This window comes from Gallinula chloropus, assembly GCF_964237585.1.
Source record: "Gallinula chloropus genome assembly, chromosome: 7".
Lineage (NCBI taxonomy): Eukaryota > Metazoa > Chordata > Aves > Gruiformes > Rallidae > Gallinula > Gallinula chloropus.
The window spans coordinates 22,730,738-22,752,776 of NC_140092.1; the positions used below are offsets into that span (position 1 = coordinate 22,730,738).

General features: G+C 42.5%; 2 protein-coding genes across 2 annotated transcripts in view; both read right to left on the reverse strand.

Annotated features, from left to right (window-relative positions):
• Nucleotides 1-8,764, reverse strand: part of DOK7 (docking protein 7) — a gene marked incomplete at its 5' end in the record, with an annotated part of 59,837 nt that extends 51,073 nt beyond the window's left edge. Inside the window, 4 exons of the mRNA XM_084266783.1 lie at nt 692-892; nt 5,816-6,046; nt 8,524-8,569; nt 8,711-8,764. Of these exons, the coding sequence (XP_084122909.1) occupies nt 692-892; nt 5,816-6,046; nt 8,524-8,569; nt 8,711-8,764 (532 nt within the window). The remainder of the gene's footprint in view (nt 1-691; nt 893-5,815; nt 6,047-8,523; nt 8,570-8,710) is intronic.
• Nucleotides 8,765-11,075: 2,311 nt separating this feature from the next.
• Nucleotides 11,076-22,039, reverse strand: part of HGFAC (HGF activator) — a gene marked incomplete at its 5' end in the record, with an annotated part of 44,579 nt that continues 33,615 nt past the window's right edge. The window contains 4 exons of the mRNA XM_084267031.1: nt 11,076-12,718; nt 15,116-15,264; nt 16,377-16,517; nt 18,636-18,775. Of these exons, the coding sequence (XP_084123157.1) occupies nt 12,548-12,718; nt 15,116-15,264; nt 16,377-16,517; nt 18,636-18,775 (601 nt within the window). The 3' untranslated portion in view covers nt 11,076-12,547. The remainder of the gene's footprint in view (nt 12,719-15,115; nt 15,265-16,376; nt 16,518-18,635; nt 18,776-22,039) is intronic.

The window sequence follows — 22,039 nt, forward strand, 5'->3', positions numbered from 1 at the left end:
ATAGGAGTTTTGCTTTTTATCTGATGTGAAAATGTGGTAAGTCCTAACTGGGCATTAGAACAAGAGCTTTCTCCCCATCTACAGGGGTATCTTAGCTACTACACTACAGAACTAGTCCAGCTTGCTTCCGTGCTTTTATTTTGACCCCACAAATCTCATAGTCCCATAAAGTGACAAAGGGAAGGGAACAGGCAGAAGCTCCTAAATTTAGGAGCTAGAAGTCCTCTACAGGATTTAGACATTAGCATTTACATAGTGAGAGCCTTGATGACACCTGTAACCTCAAGGCTCCATACCATTTTCCCTCTGCAAACAACAAAATAATTAATCATCATTTAATAATCTGAACATTAAATCATTTTGCCGTATTCTTTGCATGACACGAGCCAGAAAATTTCATTACCTTATTTTTGCTCTGTGACCAATGGCAACAATTGACTAAACATCTTGTGGGCAGGGCAATCGCAGGGCAATATTCAGTCAGAACTCCACACAGTCACATTCTTTACTGAACGCCAGAGTTAAAGCCTGCAGAAATCTACTCAGCACAACAGATCCTCTACTATGAGGCTGCCTGCCTGACAAGGCAGCACAGCCGGTTCTGCAAGCTCCACTTTGAATAAGACCAGCATCGCCATTTCCACAAAAAATTCCAAACAGCTTTTAGAAGACACATTCCGTTTGTACTTACAGAAGCCGCACCTGGTACCCCCTTCAAAGATGAATCCATTTGGGACAGCTCCATAGCGGCGCAGATCTGAGAGCTTCCACTGCCCCATGACACTAGGGGGGAGGTCTTTCGCAAGGACGAGAATGTCATTGCAGAAATGCAGGGTAGCAGGCCCACTCTCTAGTTTAGTGCCAGGTGCTACAAAAACTTGAAATCTATGAACTATCAGATAAGGAAGAAAGAAAAATTACTACAGAAAACAGAACGTCAGGACCATGACTTATGTTGCAGAAGTCATTCTGCTCAGCTGTGGTATGTGGCCCAAGCCCTGCCCACAGCACAGGGCTCTAGCATGAAGATTTTAAGTAAAGCCCAGACAGCCCCACATGAGTAGCAGTAAATATATTACAGAATCACAAGGTTGGAAGAGACCTTTGAAGATCATCAAGTCCAACCAATCCCATCCTATGCTAAAACATATCCCTAAGTACCTCATCAACCCTTTTTCTGAACACATCCAGGGATGGTGACTCAACCCCCTCCCTGGGCAGCCTGTTCCAGGCCCTGACAACTCTTTCAGAAATTTTTTTTTCCCAATATCTAATCTAAACCTGCCCTGGCACAGCTTCATGCCATTTCCCCTTGTTCTATCTCCTGTCACCTGGCTGAAGAGAACATCACCCACCTCTCTACAACCTCCCTTCAGGTAGTTGTAGGTTGGGAGAAGGTCTCCCCTCAGCCTCCTCTTCTCCAGGCTAAACAGCCCCAGCTCCCTCAGCCACTCCTCATATGATTTGCCCTCCAGCCCCTTCCCCACCCTGGTTGCCCTTCTCTGCACTTGCTCAAGGACCTCAATGTCCTTCTTATGGTGGGGAGCCCAGAATTGGACACAGCACTCAAGGTGTGGCCTCACCAATGCCGAGTACAGGAGCACAATTACCTCCCTAGACCTACTGGCCACACGGTTTTTGATACAAGCCAGGATGCCATTGGCCTTCTTAGCCACCTGAGTACACTGCTGGCTCATATTCAGCCTGCAGTCGACCAACACCCCCAGGTCCTTCTCTTCCTGACAGCACTCCCAGCCTGTAGCGCTGCATGGGGTTGTTATGTCCCATGTGCAGCACTCTGCCCTTGGCCTTGTTAAACTTCATCCTGTTGGTCTCAGCCCATTGATCCAGTCTTTTCAGATCCCTTTGAAGAGCCTCCCTACCCTCAGGCAGATCAACACTTCCTCCCAGTTTAGTGTCATCTGCAAACTCACTGAGGGAGCATTCGATCCCTTCATCCAGGTCATTGATAAAGATGCTGAACAAGACCAGACCCAGGACTGAGCCCTGAGGGACGCCACTCGTGACTGGCCTCCAGCTGGATTTTGTTCCATAACATTACTCTCCATTGTGCCAGTTTAAGTGTGTGGGGGGAGAGGGATAAAAAATCTTGGCTTAACACTACAAATGCTTAAGTTGTAACATTACATTCTTTTATGCTGTTTTCCAGGCTACTCGCTGTCTCAAATTAGTCAGTTATCCAGCCCACACTTCAATTACTTTTTCTGTCTTTGCATCACTACATGGATTTCTTTCTGTCTCTTTCTCTAAAGATCCTGTGGGTCTCCTTTCCTCCATGCACACACACACACACACACAACACAGTGCCCAAGGAGCCCAAAATCCAAGGCTCAAAGAAGTAGGCAAGCTCTAACCAGAGCTCTGTCACTGACGCATTTAGTAAACCACCTCACTCCTTCCCTAGCAGTAAAGTGGAGAAAACTGCATTTTCCCACCTTAGTGAATCTTTTGGGAGTTGGTGATGGTAGATGCCCAGACATTTAAAATGACCAGGAAATTATGTGATTCATAGGCAATAAATTAATTCTTTGTATTTCACTGCCTCAGCTTCATAAGAGTGGGGGGGGGGGGGTGGGGGGGGAGAAGGATACACCTGCCTCCCTCAAGTTTACAAAATCCAGGTTCAAATCCTGACTCCAGTATTCCCTGTATTGCAAGAGTCCTTGTCCAAAGTAGCAGCTGTTCTAGGCTGGTCTCACCTTCTCCTCCAAAACTGCTGTATTCTGAATACTAAGCTACTGGAAGCACTTGAAGGGCTCAATTCTCACAGTGTTTCAAAAGGGAACAGTTTAAGTAATACTCACAATTATGTGAGCAAGAACCTAATTCTGAAACAACTGTTTTGACCTAAGCTATTCCTCTAGTTTCTTTCATCTTGTGATTAGGAAAAAAAACCCCAAGTAAACAAGCAAAAAAATCTGTCATGGCACAAAGAAGCATCAGGACTGTTATATTTCCAGGTAAGGATGATGATCCAGTGGATCATCTGTCAAGAACAACAGAGATTTAGTTTTTGGTTATCCATCAAAGATTATACAAACAGCTACTTGCTTATGAAATCTACAGGGTAACTTACAGGTAGTTTCACTTCTTACAACCACTCTTCCCTGTTTCTTGCCTATGCTACTTCAAGCATCGTGAATTTCAGCTAGGTCTGAGTCTTGCTTCTCATCTAAATACTTGCTATATTCTTAGTTACCATCTTAGCTGTAAGTCAACTCCTCATCTATGACGTGCATTGGTAAGTTCCCTAAGGCTCCAGCAGAATTAGCCACAAAGTCACTCGAGTGAAATGTACAAGGAGACAGAGATAGATGTAACTAACCACAGCTCTACTTACAGCTTTGCCAGTAGTGCTGCTAGGGAGCAAATCAGCAGTCACACGATGTCCCCTTTTGGGCATGCAGTTGTTACACAAGCTGCTTAAACATAAACTATGAAAAGGATACCAAAGCCATCTTGATGAGTAACATTCAGTAAGGAATCTTGAATATCATTTGGACCTTTCTATCCAGTTAACTCTGTCCAGTAGTTTTCTGGCAGTTAAACCATGGGAACAGAAGCATCAGGCTTCTTACTGCCTCATAAATGAGGAATGGAACATGCTCTACACACAATCATTTGTAAGTTACAACAGCTGCCAGAAACAAAGAGCTGGACCTCAGATTCTAGAGCACTGTTAAAGAAACAGCATAAGCAAATTTGAACAAAGGTAAAGGAAAGGAAAAAACAGATCTGGAGATGGAGCTTTTGCCATATGCTGCTTTCTTGGTAAATTGGAATTCCTTTCAAAATTCTCCCCGGCCATCTACTTCTATTCTGGGGAATTTAAAAACAATAAAATTTAAAAAAAAAACATAGACCTGAATATACCCATAAGCAAAAGGTGTTACTTAAGTTCCTCATTCCTTTAGCTTATCTTTTCCTCTTCAAAACTATTCACTGACCTGTATTATGCTAACTTCCTCAGAGTGAGTTGTGGGCTCAAGCACTCTTCTCACACCTTCAACTCACTTGATTCCACTGTTTTCTCTAATCCCAGTTCTTTTATTCCAGGAATCACAGCGACCTCATCTGCTGAAAACAGAGAGGAAACACCAAGAACTCCAGTGCAGATGCCTCCATTTGGTCATCCTCATTCAAGAACAGCTTCAACTCCTTTCACTGTTCTGAGTTTTGGTTTTTGGTTGTTTCGGTTTTTTTGCTTCCCAGACTCTGAGGTCATCTGCCTATAATCTATTTTTATCATCCAGCCACATTACTTCCAAGGCACAGGATGGCACCCTTACTATGCTTTAAAAAAAAAAAAAAACACATCATTCACCATCATCTCTTCATCTAAAACACCACTCTTTTCTAGTTTTGTCTACTCAAACTAGATTCACTTTAACTTCTTTCTCTTAATGGAACCTGCACTGAAAGATAAAATCCTGGGAAAAAAATTCCATACTCCAGTCTATATAACTTTTTTGCAATTAATATTCTACAGACTATTCCTGGTTCAACTACTTCGTTTTTTACTTCTTCATTTCTTCACCTCCACACACTTTCTCTCCTGCTCCATCTTTTCTCCATGGCTGCACATACCATCAGCTATTAGACTCTATTCCTACCTCGCCCACAGCTTTCCTGTAAAAAAACACCAAACTACAGGCAACAAAAATGACTAAATAACCCAACTTTGCTTCCTTTACATTTCCTCCTATCACAGTCTCACACCCAGATTGAGATTAAATACTTTCTCCACCCCAACACTTCATCAGTGCAAGATCACGAAAATCAGACTGAACCTCTCAAACTCAAATTCTCTTTCAGGTTTTAGGACAAGTCTATGCTGTACATGGATCCCAAATCTGGGTAAAGAAATAGAACTGGAGCACAATACAGACACATCAAAGCACACCAGCTACCCATGCCTGTACTGTTCAGAAACATCCTCTAACCTTTCCCCTTAGGCAAGGCTTCATATTTGTTAGCACCAAGGGGTACATCCATACATCTCTCTTCTGTTATTTCTACATTTTATTACTGTAAAATTCCTGGGCCATCTTTCTATGTATGTACTGCAAACAAACAAGTCCACAAAGGCAACAGATGGCAAAGCATATGTAAGATATGATTAAGGGAGCTAATGTGTGTCTCCCACACACCTACCCTCCTTCCCTAGTTATGACTAAACAAACATAGGACAGATACTGTGGATTACTGATATTATCATTCTTAGTTCACCACTGTACACTTCAGAGCTACTAACTGAAGAAATAAAAGGATGCATAAAATTGAAGTTAGCTGGAAAGACTGTGCCTGATGACACCCCTTATTGCAAGATGTCTCTTCCTGAAAGGGGACACTAGTAGCCACAAGCATTATCAATGCAACACACTCTGTAGGCAGCACAAAAAGCAGGGGCTGAACTAGCCAAGTTCTACTCAGGACTCTGCTTCTCAAAATTCAGATTCCCTCTGAATCACTCCAAATCCCTAAGTAAATTGCAGGAACATATGTAGCAGTCTGATCAATTTGCTTCAAAGTTACACACTTTTAGTGCCAAAATCAAAAACCAAAGCAAGACCTCTCATAGTTAGCCATCAGTATGGGGCAGTATTGTAACCAAAACCTATGATAAGGGATATGCACTTTAAGATGTAAGAGAAAGACCAGACTCTTCACTCTCAAATGAGAGACAGTCTTTTCTTTATCTGTACTTCATTATTTGCATTGTAGCTATGGTTTTGGGGCAGGGGGGTAGGGGATGTGGGGAAAGCAAAGGAAAGTGTGAGAAGACAAGTGTTACCTTCCCCCAAACTGTAGCGGATTCGTACATCCCACGCATACATTGTTTCCTTGTTCTCAAATCCCAGCATCACAACTTGAGAGAGACAGATGATGGCAAGGGTGTGATTCAAGCCCTCATAGGAGAGCCCAGGATCCAAGCCACAGATGTCTTCTAAGGTCATGCTGCTCCTCTCCTTATGCCCTTTTGCTCGTTCAGATTTATCCTTGTACACCAGCATGAGCAGACAGTCTAAAAGAAGAAAAACTGTCAGGGATGATGGGGCAGAACACAGAGCATAACAGTGCTCTCCTTCAGTACAAAGGTGCTTGAGACGACTGCAGGGTCAGTGTCAGTTTCCTTTTCCAGACCCCAAGTAGTTTGCAATCCTTGTTTACAAGGAGCAAACACTGAAGATATGTTTCAAGGGCAGTCTGCAGGCTCAGAAACAAGGAGGCAAGTAAAAAGCCTTCCTTATTATACTTCTCAAAAATCCAGTGGCTTTTCAGATCCTCTCCTGAGTCTGGAAAGGACTGACTCACCAAAGCTGAACATTAGAAGCTACACTACAATAGCTGTTCACATTACAAACGCTGGAGACTGAGAGGCTATTGTCATCTGTGTTTCCATTAGAACATACTGAACCACAAATGAAATTCTTACAGTAGTTCACAGATTACTCAACTACTAAATGGCGAGCAGGCTGCCCTGCCAGACTGTTAGTGTCAGCTCAGGTTTCCCAGTTAAATGTTACACAGTAGCCATTGCTAAATAATCATTATGTGCCACACCTTCTGTTTTTTTTAATTTTAAATATTTGCTTGTGTCACCATTTGTTTTTAACCCCTTCCTAGAGGTGTTTATTACATACCATGCAACAGAAGAATGTACTTCAAGCCACGGTCCCACAGGAAAAGCACATTTCACAAGCAATCCCAAAAGGCAAGGAAGAGGGGAGAGCCCTCTCCCACGTTTGGCACTCAGAACAAGAGCACTCCTCTTCCTCCAGGTTCCCTTCCTATCACATAGCATTCAGCTATGCATTAAATTAACGATCAATACCAAAGCTGCAACCAACATCCACAGCTGAAGCTGACATGCCAGGAAGGAGAATGCACCATTCTATGAGTGTTGGGGTTGAGTTCTCTGGTCCCTGTGAGATGCCCTGGGGCTCTCATCTGGGCAAAGGACTGGCAAATCTCCAAAGAGGTGAAGAATGACTGAAAGACTGAACCATTTGCTAACTAAAGCAGAGCTCTGCATGGATGCCCAATTGTTTTCAGGCACCTGTTAGCAAAAACAGCTGCAACTGTGGTATTTAAGCATTTGGCAATACACTTGTATGTCTGAAGAGGGAACAACTACAGACCAAGAAAAGCAAATCACTGAGGCTCTTTCTGTTAAGCCTGGGAAATTTTGCTAGAACAAAAATCCTAGTTTTGAAGAATAAGCTACATTATCAGTAAGTTTTCAAAGCAAGCTCTCATCCCCCCTTTCAAACCCAGCTTACTCATGTTAGAAATATCCAGGCCCATATCTAGATGCTAGCTCCAAGATCAACAGCTGCCCATTCAGGCAGGGAAACTGAACAGATTGACCAGAGACACGGGCATCTAACCAACACATAACCCGTAACAGCTCCGGTAAGGGACAGTTTAGGTCTGAAGAGCTTCAGTTAGAAACCTACAGTCTCCCAGCAGCAACCTGGAAAAGGTGCCGTAACCCATTCTGTGGGGATGTAGGAAACATTTAGCCCTGGGAAGGGATGCTTTAGGGCCAGAGTGTTTTCCCTGTTAAGGGACAATGGGGAAACCTGACACCTACTTTTCCTTCTCCAGCAGTAAACCCTAGATTCTGAATAACATTTTCAGTTTCCCCTTCAGAAGCATGGAAATGATTAAAAAAAAAAAGAAAAGAAAATCAACGTGTCATTTTATTTTTAAATTGAAGTGATATTTTATGTCAAAACACTGATCAAAAATAACTACCGAGCTTACAATGCCAGCTCCACACCCCCCCAGCTACCAATCACCCCGTGGGAATAATAATAATTTTAAATAATTCTTTACAATAAAAAAAAGGTAAAAAGAAATGGCATTTTAAACAGGAACCGAACCCAAGGAGCTGCGATTTGAGAAGTCACCTTTACCCTTGGCTTGAGTCAGCCCCCGATATAAAACTACCGAGAGCGCTGACCGGGCACCGCCGGCAGCGCGACGGGCGGACACGCTCCGCGGCCGGGCACTGGCCGCAGTCAGCCTCAGCGGTGCAGCCCCGGCTGCCGCCAGCCGTGAGGGACGGCGGGTCTGTCACGGCCCCGGCCCCGGCCGCTGCCTCCGCTGAGATAAGCGCGGTCCCGAGCCCCGGGCCGGGAGGAGAGGCGAAGCCCCGCAGCTCCGCTCCGCGCCCTCCCCTCGCCGCCGCGTTCATATCGCTTCGGGGGCTCCTGCGCCAGCCGTCTCCTATTTTTGGCCGCCTGGTCCGTTGCCAGGTAATTTATTTCCCCGATTAAAACAACAATAATAATAAAATAAAATAAATATAAACGAAATAAATGAAATAAAGTGCAGCTTGAGGAGAGCCCCGCCGATGGTGATCTCCGGCGGCCGCTACTCTCAAGGGGAGCCCCGTACGCTCCCTGCCCCTGGGGCCCCAAACCCTGTCCGCCGGGCGGAGGAGGGAGGCACGCCTGGCGCCTGCCTCCCCTCGGGACGGGCCCCCCCTCTTACCTGCCACCGGGGAGGGCTTGCGCAGCACCAGCCACCTACTCTTCCACTGCAACGAGAGGCAAAAGGAGAGGGTTAGCCAGGGCCGGAGGAGGGAAGAGCGGGGTCTCTCCCCTCCTCGGGAGTGGGGCGTCGGTCGGGGACCCTCGGCCCCGGCCCGCCGAACCGAAGGGTCGCCGGGAGCGGGGACCTTTTTTCCATCTCTCAACTTGACGTGACCCTCCACCACCACGGAATCCGTCATCTTCAGTCATGATTCCGGACAGCTGCGCCCGGCTCGCTGCTCCCTCCCCGCGCTCTGGCCGAGGGGTCACTTTCAAAATAGCTTTATTAGGTCCCCGCACGGGCACAGGGAGCGACGCGGGCGAGCGGCCAGCGCGGCCCGGCCCTCCCCGGCGCCCCCCGCCCCACCGGGCAGGGGGACGGGCAGAAGGACGGGCAGGGGCCGGGGCGGCTTCGCCTTTGGGGAAAGGAGGTCTCGGGAGGCTTTCCAGTGGTTCTTTGTTCACGCGTTTTATTGCGGTGCTGTTTGGGGTTGGGGTTTGGGGGTGTTTTTTCTAAGAATAGTATTTTACTCTCCATCGTCTCTGCAGCGGGAGGGCCGAGCCGGGACACCCGGTGGGCGACAGCCCCGCGCGGGCCGCTACAGCGGGTCTTCTCCGGGCGCGACCCCGCGAAGACCCCTCCCGCATTCCCGCTCCGGGCTTTGCAGCTGACCGCCGAGGCCGCGCTGCGGCCGGGGCAGGCAGGCGGGAAAGCCCGGACCGGATTCTCTTCGCCCTGCGCGCGGAGCCAGGCCCGGCTCCGGCGGACCGAATCACGCCCTTCCCCAGGCCCCGAAAGTAACAGCGGCTTCAGTATAACGCCCCGGTTCCCCTTTCAGAAAGTGTAATTAGCGCTCCCCTCGGCTGCCAGACGTGCAGCCAGCTACCCCGGATAAAAATACCCTTTTTCTTCCTCTTTGCAGTACAACTGTCAGAAGATAACAACCACTTACACCCAAGCCAGAGCGGCTACAATTAATAGAATAAGATGTGTTAATGACGTCCTCAGATTTATTTCAACGAGCAATGGACTAATTAGAGTCCATTATGCTAAAAATACTCCTACTGCATCTTATTTGATGGTAATTATTCCTTCAGCTTTTTTTAACCAGCACCACAGCACATTTTTCTTTCAACAGCATAATGGGGGGGGGGGGTTAGATGTTTGCGTTTATTTCTTCCCTTTGAATGGGTCAGTTTGCATGGAAGAACATGTAATTTAATAAAACCACCTTTAAGTGTGTTTCATACTGAATTAGGAACGTGCTTGTTCAACTGGCTTTGCATTCTAATTCAATTTCAAGATAAATGATGAGAAAAACATCAGATAAAATTGCACTTGTAAATTTAAGTTGGATTTTCTTTTTAACCAAAGCAATAAGCACTTTAAGAGAAAAATGTGGGGGATGAGTTTCCATGGGGTAATACTCAACACAAAGGCAGGAGTCAGAAGGGGCTGGAGCGCCGCATAGGGATGTGACCAGTGTCAGGGGCATGAGAAGGCAGGTGAGGACCTCTTGCTTAACCTAGACCTTTCTCTGCCACCCCTTGTCTGGGTTTTTGTGTTTAATACAGTGCTAGTACATCAGATATTCAGTAATGAAATTTAGTTCCACCAAATCAATGCAATAACAGTGGACAAACGGGTTGCTTTGAAAGATACAAGTTAATTTTGGTGCATTCAAAGCATGACAGTATCAACTGAAGATTTATCATTTAGACTTTTGGGGGCAGAAAATAGACTGTTTCACCTGTGAACATTCAATATTTAAAAAAAATTTCACTGATGGGTTATGTAACCGCTGTGTACTGATACAAGCAGGGTAGATTAAAAACAGGACAAGTAGAAAGCTCTACAGAAATTGTCAGAAACACCAGTCTAACACCTTTCCTACCAAACCACCACCTTCCTTACAGCAAGAGGAGACCAAGAGAATACATCTATAATAACATATAAGTACCACACACCATGTAGATGGACAGTAATATCAAACTGAAGTCCCAGAACAGATTTCAATGTTCTGAACAGCAAAACCTTTGTGTGGAAATCTGTTCCAAATGAACCCCTTCCAAAGAAGGGTAAATAGTTCGTTCATGCCGATTTAGGACTTGTCTTTCAGCAGGAGGTACAATTAGTTTTGTTAGACAGTCATATTCATTTCATGGAGTTCACCTACTCAGACTCGTACTGAAAACAGCCAGGAAGGCAAAGCCAGACAAGAGTCTTCACCTTGCTTTGGAATCAAGACTCCAGAGGTCGATCTTAATCTTTCAAGCAAGTGTTTGATGCTTCAGGAAAATAAATGAAAGACTTCAATCTTAGTAGTAATTCATAGCTGAAAATTGTGTTCAAGCATTCTCTCCTGGAAATTTTGTGCTACATGTATAAAACCGAGAGCACACCAGCTGAAACTGATCCTTACACAGAGCTTTTCAGATGCCTTCCAGCCCAGGGAAGTGTTATTTCATTTTCCTACCAGCTCTCAACCTCTTGAAGAACCAAAAGAGGGATTCAAAGATTTAATTGTAACTCAATACATAACAGACTGAGTCCATCAAACAGAGGGTAAACATTTCTATTTAACAGTTTACATCATTTATTTAGATTAGCACTGTTAAGTAGTTTCAGTTATTTTTCGTTACAAAGTTTCTTTTAACTGGCAACATCATTCACCACAACTAAGAAATCATGAAGACGCTGCCAGTACTATAAACCAAAACATATCTGAGTATCCAGGCACCTCTTTAAAATTCTGTACCTTAAAGCACAGCTTTGCTTAAGACACTTAAGAAAATTCAGAAACATTCCCTATCTGAGAAGAAAAACATTTCACATCAACACTTCCAAATGTACATGCCTGACACAGCTAAAGTTTTCCTGTATTAAAAATAAACCTAAACTTGTAATTTTCCATTCTTATTTATCTGACTAGATTTTGTTGTGGTTGAATCATTTTCTGTTTTGCTTACACATCTGAGTCCACAGCCTCCAAACAGCTATATATTGTAATAATTTCTTTGATTGTTCCCATAACAATTCCGTAGACCATGACGGCAAAGCCTGTGGTTTATGAGATCACCAAACGCCCAAGGAAAATGTCAAGCTCCTCCCTTCTGAATTATCTAAACAGGTGAACAATTTGTTAGTACAAAACCTAAGACATCTTCCAAACATTGTCAAATTTAAGAAACATTCAGTCATTTATCATCAAGGTGAAGTGTTTCCGCTGTTCTCCTCGAGGTGAGGGGCAGCTCGCGGTCTGCAAAAGGTCCCTAACTGCATGAGCTGATTTCCAACATGTTTCAGCAAGAAACTGTGTGCTCTCAGGAGATTTTGCATTAGGCTTGCTGGAAAATTGCACATCGGATTCTGCAGAGCTCTGAGGCACATTCCTAATTTTATGTCAGGGTAACATAAAAATGGGCTTACACACTTAACCCTAAAGCCACTGATTTTTCCCCAGAAACAGTCTGCTACAGTTAGCTGATGAGCAGCCTCACCCACATTGCTCTACTGGTGTCTCTCACTCTGAACTTCAGGAGATCACCTGAGAGGGGGAAGGAATTTAATTTTTTGGTGCCCTTCCTGTTTATTTTTTTTTATCTCATCTGAGAATACAAGGACAATGTTGTCACTGATTGGTTTAGGGCATGACAGCTCCACCAGAAACTGCACAGTCACATAACTTTTTATGTAATCCACCAAGCAGACAAACATTTGTAGATTTTGGTGCAGTCTCAAGGTGCTTGTTTTATTAAGCCAAATAAAGACAGTTTTGTGTATTGAGCAATCCAAAGCCCTAAAATTCTAGTTCAAACGTGCTGACATCAAATGGGTTAGGCCTACTTTCGGTGGTCTGGTTTGAATTGCCAAGAATTACCATGACTGGTTCCATACTAGCTTATAACAAAAATATTTATGCCACTTTAATGTAACCAAAAGACTCCTGAACCCTACATCAACCATTAGCATATTTAACTGTTCAGCGAGTTTTTCGGGGGGCCATTTTCTCATTAATCCAGTTTACATAGTTTGTAATCCGTGTGTATACTCCAGGTTTGTTGACTCTGCCACAGCCATCTCCCCAGCTGATAATGCCATAGAGATAGGAGACGTCTTCTTGCTCACAGGCCAGAGGTCCACCGGAATCTCCCTGCATTAAACGTAAGGAATGAGTATTTCATTTGATAAAAAGCAGTTGGGAAAAGATCGGTTTGGGAAAGTCCCAAAATAAGATTGCTTACGTGCGAGTTTTAACCTAAAAGAAAAAAACAACTCACCCAAAATTCACATGGAAGCAATGGTCTACTGAAACTTCATTGTAGAAACTTTTTTTTTATAATCATACCTCTAATATATTTGTCTTTTGGGTTTTTTTTAATTCCACATTGAACAGAAGTACAAAAATATCCGATTTTCTTTAAAACAAGTGAAATTATTTTAGATGCAGAAACCTACAGCAGAACATGGATGAAATGGGTCACCTTCCATGGGGGTAAGTAAGATTTTGACACACTGTGTGGTAATATGGGCTCTGCATGGATGGATATTAGAAGAGTTTCTCAACAGAATTTATTGCAAATATTAGGAATCATGAAAGTTTTGAAAGAAAAGTATTTCATACATAAGTGCTTTCCCATGTGACAATGGGATGCTATAATTTAATGTGGCATATAGGAGTTTTTGCATCTGTTGAATTTCCTGCTACTGAGCCTTCACCTTATCATTAAACTCAGAAACAAACAAAAAAAAAAAAAAAAACAAACTAATGTTTGATGATGTACTACAGCAAGGATGAATTTGGAACACTTCTACATATGGAAAAGTTTACAAGCATTCAGGAAATAGATTTATTTTTATTATTCTTAGACTGATTTTATACGGAAAATGTTAGTAATTAAAATAAAAACATAACACAGTAAAGAGTACTGGTGAAAGAGAGGGCCCCTCTAGTTATTTCAGGCTAAGGAAAAATATATATTTCCTATTTAAAAAAAATTATTTGAGCTCAAAGTAGGTAGGAAAATTGTGTTGATTTTATACTATGAGTTTTCTGTAATAAATGAGGGACACCAAGTGAAATCTCATATCTCAGATCAATTTACTTCCCAGAACTTTGCTATCAGTACACTGATTTAAAAAAATCCAAGAAAATCTTTTAAAAATAATCAACCAGAGCACTTTATCTACTTGATGGTTCTTGGTCTTGAAATATTTTTATACATAATGGATGGTTTAGAGTTTAACTTCCTAAGCATACATCAAGAAAACTCAGAGATCAACTGCATTTGTTGTGACATTAAGAGGTCTACACTATTTCTCTTTAGACCACACTACAAGTCTGTTAACAGGAAAAAAAATGAATTACTGATTCAATAGTAATGACTCCATGTCATGAGCGCTGCTGTTCAGCGACATCTGTGTCTCTAAATCACTTATTCTCAGACTTTGTAACTCTCTCCAGACCACTTCTCTTTATGCAGCTCCTTTCTTCTTCCCTCCACTCCTTTCTCCATCTCATTCCTGATCAACTCCCTTTTTCCAAGGCAGGGAGTGAGAACCAGGTGGAATGCTGTGCCTTGCCTGGGTAAGACAAGGAAAATTGAGCAAGGAAGGTGGTTTCTAGTTTTCTGGCTAGTATGAACAATTGCAGCCAATAACTACATTGGTTCTCAGCCCTGGCCTGGAAGCCTTGAGCCATCACTGGCTGCTGCCATTTCACTCTTGACACCTTTCTTTGCAAACTTTCACGTTCTCTACCGGGGTTCCAGCACACTATATACATGACATTCTTTGCTGTACTTAATCTCATTGCCAACTATAAATTACAGGCTGCCTGCTCCCAAATTTATGCTCTTAGAGCACAACCCTTTCCTTCAAAATGAACTGAACATAAAATCTGAAGATTATATCAGAATAATTTGACCCTTCATTTAAAAATGGCCTCATCTATCACTGACAATTCTGTATCCACATTGAGAGCCAAGGTATGACATAATTCAAAAAAAGATGCAAAGCAGTAAGAGCATGAGGTCATTCCACAAAGGACAGAAGTCACAAAGCACAGTTTCCAATTAACTGTTATTCTACACCATTAAATCCCATTCACTACAATAACTTCATCTCCTTCCTCCACCACCCCTCACCACTCCTCCCCACCTCCTACCCAGGTATCCTTATTTCCATTAGTTAAGAGGCAGCAGCTCAGAGATTTGGCTCTGCAATGTACCTGCTGATTCTCCTGTCAGTGCATCTCTGCCAGCTGGCCAAGAAACCATTGGCATCATGCTGGAAGCTCATCCAGGAGCTAAGCAACATACCCTCCAGTGGAAGGTAAGAGGAGTAAAACACCCTGGAGGGTTTCTCTCCTTCTGTAGAACTTAATTGACATTGAACAGGTTAAAAAAATGGAGGTGGAAGCAAACAGTGCAGTTACATAAGTTTCTTTTCTTTAGGAACAATGCAATGTCAAAAGTAAGCACTGTAAAACTGCAACATTTCTGGCAAAGATATACATTTATAGTCTCTGCCTGGAGATGACTCACATTACCTGACAAGCATCAGATTTGCTATCAAAGTAGCCAGCACAGAACATGTTTTCAGTCATTTCTGTTCCATAAACTTCAGGGCTTTTGCATTTCTCCTCAGGAATAATTGGAATCAGTGTTTCTTGCAGGACATCTGAATAACCAGATATATCTTAAAAAAAAAATTCAAGAAAGTAATTTTTATAGAACATGAAGAGTATAAGATGGAAACATGATACATAATACAACATATAAACACACAGTACATCTCAGCAATATTCATGTTGTGGAAGTCTTAACATGAGAATAATTTTTCTAGCAATCAGATCAGTTTTTGCTCCACCAGTCAGACTCCTTGCCCTTCAAAACAAGTATGCCATCTCCTGACATTCATCCATTTTGGGTTGTCTTATTTCCTAGAAATTTAGACATTTCCCCAGCACTCCTGTCCGCTCCCCTTTCCAGATGTAACATCAAATCATCAAATTATCAGAGGCTCAATGACCTCTTTTTGCCTTTAGACTACATATTTAGATCAGGACAACATTTACTTATAGTATATCTCTTATCAAAATGAGACAGACAGCTCCCCTATCCTTTTCATCCATCTTCACTGGTCTGTACTATCTCCACATGAAAGCAATGTGAGCAAGTATCATAATCCTGAAATTCTTCATCTGAAGGGATAGGATTGATTTTTCTACCTTTCTCAAGTTGGACAAGCATTTCTTAGTCCAAAGTCTACCTAGCTCTCTACTGTAGATCTTTACTTTCATCAGCAAGAAACTTTGGAATGTTCTTCTCAATCACAGACTAATAATTTGATTGTGTTTGGTTTTCAGTCTTTGATCATAGAATTATTTGGGTTGGAAGGGACCTTGAAGATAATCTAGTTCCAACCACCCTGGCACAGGCAGGGACACCCTCCAGTAGACCAGATTACTCAGGGTAGGATTCACTCAAGTAAGTTGTCATGGTTTTGGCACCTACTTGCTCCCCTTGCTACTTGCTCCCCTCTCAGTCCATGGGGATCTGACTCATCCACAAATAGACACAAACATTGGTTAAGAGAAAAACACTCCAAATTCCAAGGACTATAAGGGAAGTTCAGGATGATTATTTCAGATGTAAATGTTTTAAATATCTAAAGGTATTTAAAAGAGTCTCACCTGAAGTCCCTTGAAAACTATTTTGCCAAACTATAAGTTATAAAACATATACTTGAGCATTACATTTTAATTATCATAATTCTTTTCTACAGACATCAACTCTCATTTTACTTACTCTCATGCCTGTGTCCCCATCCAGAAATCTGACATTTGAACTGGTCAGGGAAAACCATGTCACTTTCGGGCAAGCAGATGGGCTGAACAAACTGAGACTTGACAGCACAACGCTGGCCATTCTTCTTCAGCTTAATCAAAGCTGCAGAACAGAAATAGGAGGAATAAAGTGTCTGCTCCCTTTCTTTAAGGGGATTGGCAGCAATGGGTCTCAGATACAACTTTAATTATCCCCTAAGCTTCTCTTAATTAAGATATTTCAATCAAAGACAGACAGACTCATCTCAACAGCACCTGATTTTACAGCAAATTGAAGACTGAAACATTCAGCTACTCCCCTTGTGGGAATATTTATTTTATGCTGCACTCGCTGAGCAGATTTTGCTTCACTGCCTTTGTAGAGAAGGGGGAAGATAGAAAATACGTATTTCTCCTCCCACCTTAAAGTTAAACCACAGTGACATATCCACAACTTTCAGCTGAAATAAGTGGGATGTGCAAGTGTTCACTGCTTCTGAAAGTCTGGCCACCTGCCTAATTCAAATTTGATTTAAAAACTTAATTACTGCAAGACCTGGTGTATTTCATACTCTTTATGATTACTGGGTTCAGCAAAATTCAAGATCTTGAAAATTATGGAATAAAACCCCAGGATATTTCAAAACCAAGCTTCTGGAATGCTACAGCAAATTACACAACCTTTACTATATTCTCATGGGGCTGAAAACAGTGTAAATAAGGAACTGTGCAGCATCATGAGCTTGACACAAAAAGAAGATGTCAAAAGTAGCAGAAATCTTGTTTCCCCTCTAGCACACACCCTCCCTCCCCACCTCGTGTTTGGCTGTAGAGTGACTGAGGGGCTTTGTGCTGGGTGCAACAAGGGCAGCGCATGGGATCTGGGCACAGGACAGAGCTGATGTAACATGGACACACCTATTAAAGCTTCACATCACACCTTTTGGAAGCTCCAGGTTTTCTGAGCTTGAGTGATAAGGAAGTGATCCCATTGGATAGTCTTATTTCTCTCCTGGCTACATTTTTGGCCTTTATGGAATATGCAAAGAGTATCTCACAGGCTGAGAAGCCCACACAAACCGTGCTCCAACATGCAGCAGCTTGTCCTTCCTTTCCCTCCTGCTCTTCCCCACCAACTCTGCCAGTTTCTGAATGCCCCAAATTTCTGAGTAAACACTTACTAGGTGATTTGTTTCCTTTTAAATAGTTGTTTCAGCAGGAAATAGCTCCCCTGCTGTATCAGTAGAAATCATTAAAAGGGCAGAAAGTGCCCACACATCTTTCCCCCACCCCCTCCAAGCTTCCACCTGTTTGTTTGTTTGCAGCAGGGCATGTCTTAGGGCATGTCATCTGACCTGGATCTGGACATTGCACACTGGCAAGGCACGTTGTCTTTCAGAGTAATAGAAAAACTTAGCGGATGTCAAAGTACCAGTAAACAGTGGTTTACACCAGGACGTTTCATAGCAGAGTAGCAAACCCAGTTTGTCTCCTGGTATGCTGTGACAGAGCTCCCACCAACACAGAATCTGAAAGCTTTTTCCCGCAGAGTAGAAAATATTCCCCATCTGGGAGCAAAAAAAAAAACCCCAGCACTTGCCTGACCTAAGATATCCCCACTGTCAGGCTCTTAAATAGTCTCACAAAGTGCTCACACAACTTGATGCCCCAGGGTGACATGCCACCTTCCACGAGAGCAGATCAGAAAATAACTGAGTTGCTGTTCCATTGTCACTCTGACTCATAAGGTCAATCAGAGGGGCATTTAACTTTTGACTGATAAGACAGATGATTTTTAAATCTATCTCAGTGTAAAAAAATGATTCTTAGCAACATAAGTTTTCAGAGCAGATGGGGCTATTATATTCATCGAGTCAGATCCTCTATACAATACAGACAATAGAATTTTACCAGGTAATTCCTGCATCAAGCCCACAGTTTCTGCTTCTGTTGAAAAAATGCCTAATTCCACAAAGACTTGGTGTGATGATAAATGTGCCATACATCAAGGTAAATTGCTCCAAAGGCTAATTACCATAATTATTTAAAATTTGCTATTTATTTCTCACCTGAATTTGTCTAGTTTTCAGATGGTGTTATAACCCTGGTAGATCTCTATGCTCAAAAGCCTCTCCTAATGCCTACAATTTTTCCACTATAAAGGCAGTTTTTGACATATCAACTAAGCTTGAAGCTAAGTTGAGCAAACAGAAAATAAAAGTGTAAGAACAAAAATACTCACCAATATCATGTTCAGTAGGGTTGAATACAGAATACTGAGGATGCAGGATGTATTTTTCTATTTCAAACGTTTGTGTCACATCAGTTGTTCTATTAAATATATGCTGACCCAGAACTACCTTAATAGTGGATTTTAGTGGACTGTAATACAAAAGAGAGAAAGCAATTCTGTGATTCACAGGTCAAGCAAAACCTAATTTCCAGTGGCTGTTCCCCTTGAACTGTAATAACCCCCACCCCCAAATCCAGTATTTATCTTCTCTTAATGCCTTGACTTCTCTCCTAAGCTTCCTACCTACTGTGGACCAGGAAAAAGATGACTAATGTTATACTGATCCTGAGGCTCTGTGGGTCCTGATTAGCCTAATTAAAGGCTACTGCTCCTTGACAGAAGTAAAAGGCAAGCACAGGCACTGTGGCCCAGCTACTCTCTGCCTGACACGCACCTTTGGGGGCTGCAAGCACTTCTTGTTCTAGAAACTTAACTGAGTCAACTTCAACCAGACTGTGCCAATGAGTACAAAAATTACTGGGGAAGAAATAAGGTACCAAAAGATTAGTCAGTGGTGGATATCTCATTTCTTTGGGACACCAGGTTCTTGAAATATTACAGGCGTGGGTCAGGATTCTAAAGGTGCTGGCAGACTGACAACTCAGGAACATCTGGGCAGCTTCCACCGAAGATCTATTCACCACTTCTGCTCCGAGATGAGATTGATCTATGTGTAATGGTGTGTTTCACCACCAGCCTCCTCCCCGACTTGACCTTTGCCTGTAGCCCTGTTCAAGCAATAACCCCAAGTATTGATTGTGATGGATGCGTCTGGTTGTTATGGCTGTACCCAAGCTCAAAGTGGATGCAGGGAAGGCAGGTAACAACACAATAGTCAAGGGCCATTCTGTGGCAGTCCACCCACCTAACCACAGTGCTGTCCAACATCTGGCTCAAGGCAAATTTGAAAGAAACTAACATCTGTGGTCAGTACGTAAATATGAGTCAATCATCTTATTCCATAAACAGGCAGCAGCCCAAGAGCCCTTTGAGCTCTTCTGCACAGCAGCAGGTTGCACGCCAGGATCTTCCCCTAAGCAGGGACACCTCACAAGATTATACCTTGAGGATGAGAGATCTGCTCTAACAGATTGATTAGGGACTAATGGCATGCTAAACTTTGAAAGCTTAGCTAAGTGATAGAAAGGATTGATTGTGCATATACAATGTTTTAGACATAAACCATTGATCAAGTTTGGGACTAAGGCTGCAATCAGATGCACTTAGACTCCTCTCCAAGACGGGTGTCCTTTCTGACTCAATGGGAGGGTCTCCCTGACAGTTGTCTCTGACCTTGTCCTCTATGCAATAAATAATTAAGTGCATCTTGCCACCAAATCTTGTTAAACCACTGTCACATTTACCATTTGACTTCGTTAATGCACTGGTTTATATCAGTAAAGTATATTGTTACTTCTCTCTTACAAGTGAAGTGCATGACTCCATCCACAACACTATGTTAAGCCTGTTGTCTAAAATCAAAAGCCATTTGGTGGAGGAAGGTCCCTACAGCACACTGATGAAAAACCACACTCAGAGGAGAATACAGTTTTTGTAATTCACTCCATCTTTTACCAGTTGTTTATATTAAATAGACCTCTCATATCCAGTGTCCAAGGATAGACAACTAGTAAGAACCAGTACAACAGCTGGGAAGGGACATTTGGGAATAATCAGGAAGCATTAGGAAAGACAGTAAATTCTCTAGCTTTGAAAGCAACAGAATTTAAATTTCTTGCTTTAAAATTCAATCTGCATATGCATAAGTCTACGATGAACTTAGTTAGCAAGTGTCTTCAACATCAGAGCACTCATGTTACTCTGTAGTTCAGGAGCACAAGGTATCTTCTGTCACACATCACACACAGATGCAGAGTCATCAACACCATTGCAAAGTTTCCCTAGTTATGTTTCTGAGCATCAGTAGCGCCCGTCAGATAGAAAAGCACCACCGAGTCTTCTCCAGTACTGAACACAAAGCAATAATCAACAGTAACATACTTAGAGGAAAGAAATTCTAGGTACTTGCAGCACAGAGAGCCAGCAGCTACCCTGCAACAGTAACTATGCTTATAATTAACAAAGGAAAAAGTTTATTTTTCCATGACTGGAAAACAAGATGACAATAAAATGTTCTTCGGTCAACATGTAAGGATTTTCTCAGTTATAAACCAACACCCCTGAAAATCAGGTTTTGGGCTGGTAAAACAAAGGGGAATTTTGCTCCTAGGAAAATATTTAGAACATATTTTAAAGGCACTGAACGTGTCTACTCTGAGTTACAGGTGGTTCATTGAGGAAAAGGAATAAAACAGAAGGGGTTACAGAAAAGAAAAAAAAAAATCAAATTAGCTGCACAGGTATCTATTGTCTCCTAGTGGAATACAGTTGAAATTGTGGCTAACCTAGAGGTACTAAACATACAGAAGAGTACATATTACAATGCAGCAATTATGGGAAATCTGTATGTACCAAACCACCAGCTGGAAGTGGGTGGAAATGTCCTGAATAGCTGCCAAAGTTAGTAGCTATTTCACAACATTTGAAAAACAAATGCGTTGTGGCTCAAGCTCCAAATGCTTCAGTACAGCATTCACAATGGTATTATTAGCTCCACAAGCTATCAGTGTATGTATTCTGGCACAAGGTTTTCTGTTTCTCTTGGCTTCTTTACTATGCAAAGGAACAATGGGTATGAAATGATGTAATATTTTTCCCATCAATGTGATCAAACTGAAATCAAGGGAAGTGTTCAGCATTTGTAGAAAATGGAATACCCAGAATAAAGTGAGAGTATCCTATAGTCAATATTTTCTCCAGTGTCTCACAGCTAGAGGACAAAAATACCTCAAAAAAACCCCAAAACACCTCTTAAGGAAGTCAGCCTCAAAAAGTTCAGCTCTTCCTTTTGACCTTTGGTAAAGTTCAGCCCACTGTATTTGTGTCAACCAATGGTAATTTATTATCTCTAATAAACCATTGCTTGGCTGTCTCAGCCTTTTTTAATAAAACACAGCGGAGAGCAGTCATCTCTGTTACACCTCAAAGTCATAAATGTTCAGAAAGGTAACTGAAGAAGTTACATACTTATATCCCTTTACAGGTACTTGCACATGCTCCCATTCTATGCCCTGCTCAGTACTCCCTTATTCCTTTAGCTGGATCATTTCACTTCTTGCAGACTCCCTAAGCAACAAGTTGAGGGCTTGTGGGGTAATAAGACTCCAATCTATTTGTTAGCTCATGAACAGCATTCCTATTGCCAGAACCTCCTTTCTTACTTGTCTCAGTTCAGGTTTGTTGTGAGTCACAGACAGATTGTGACTCTGAGGAGGTGAGGACTGTAGTGGTTC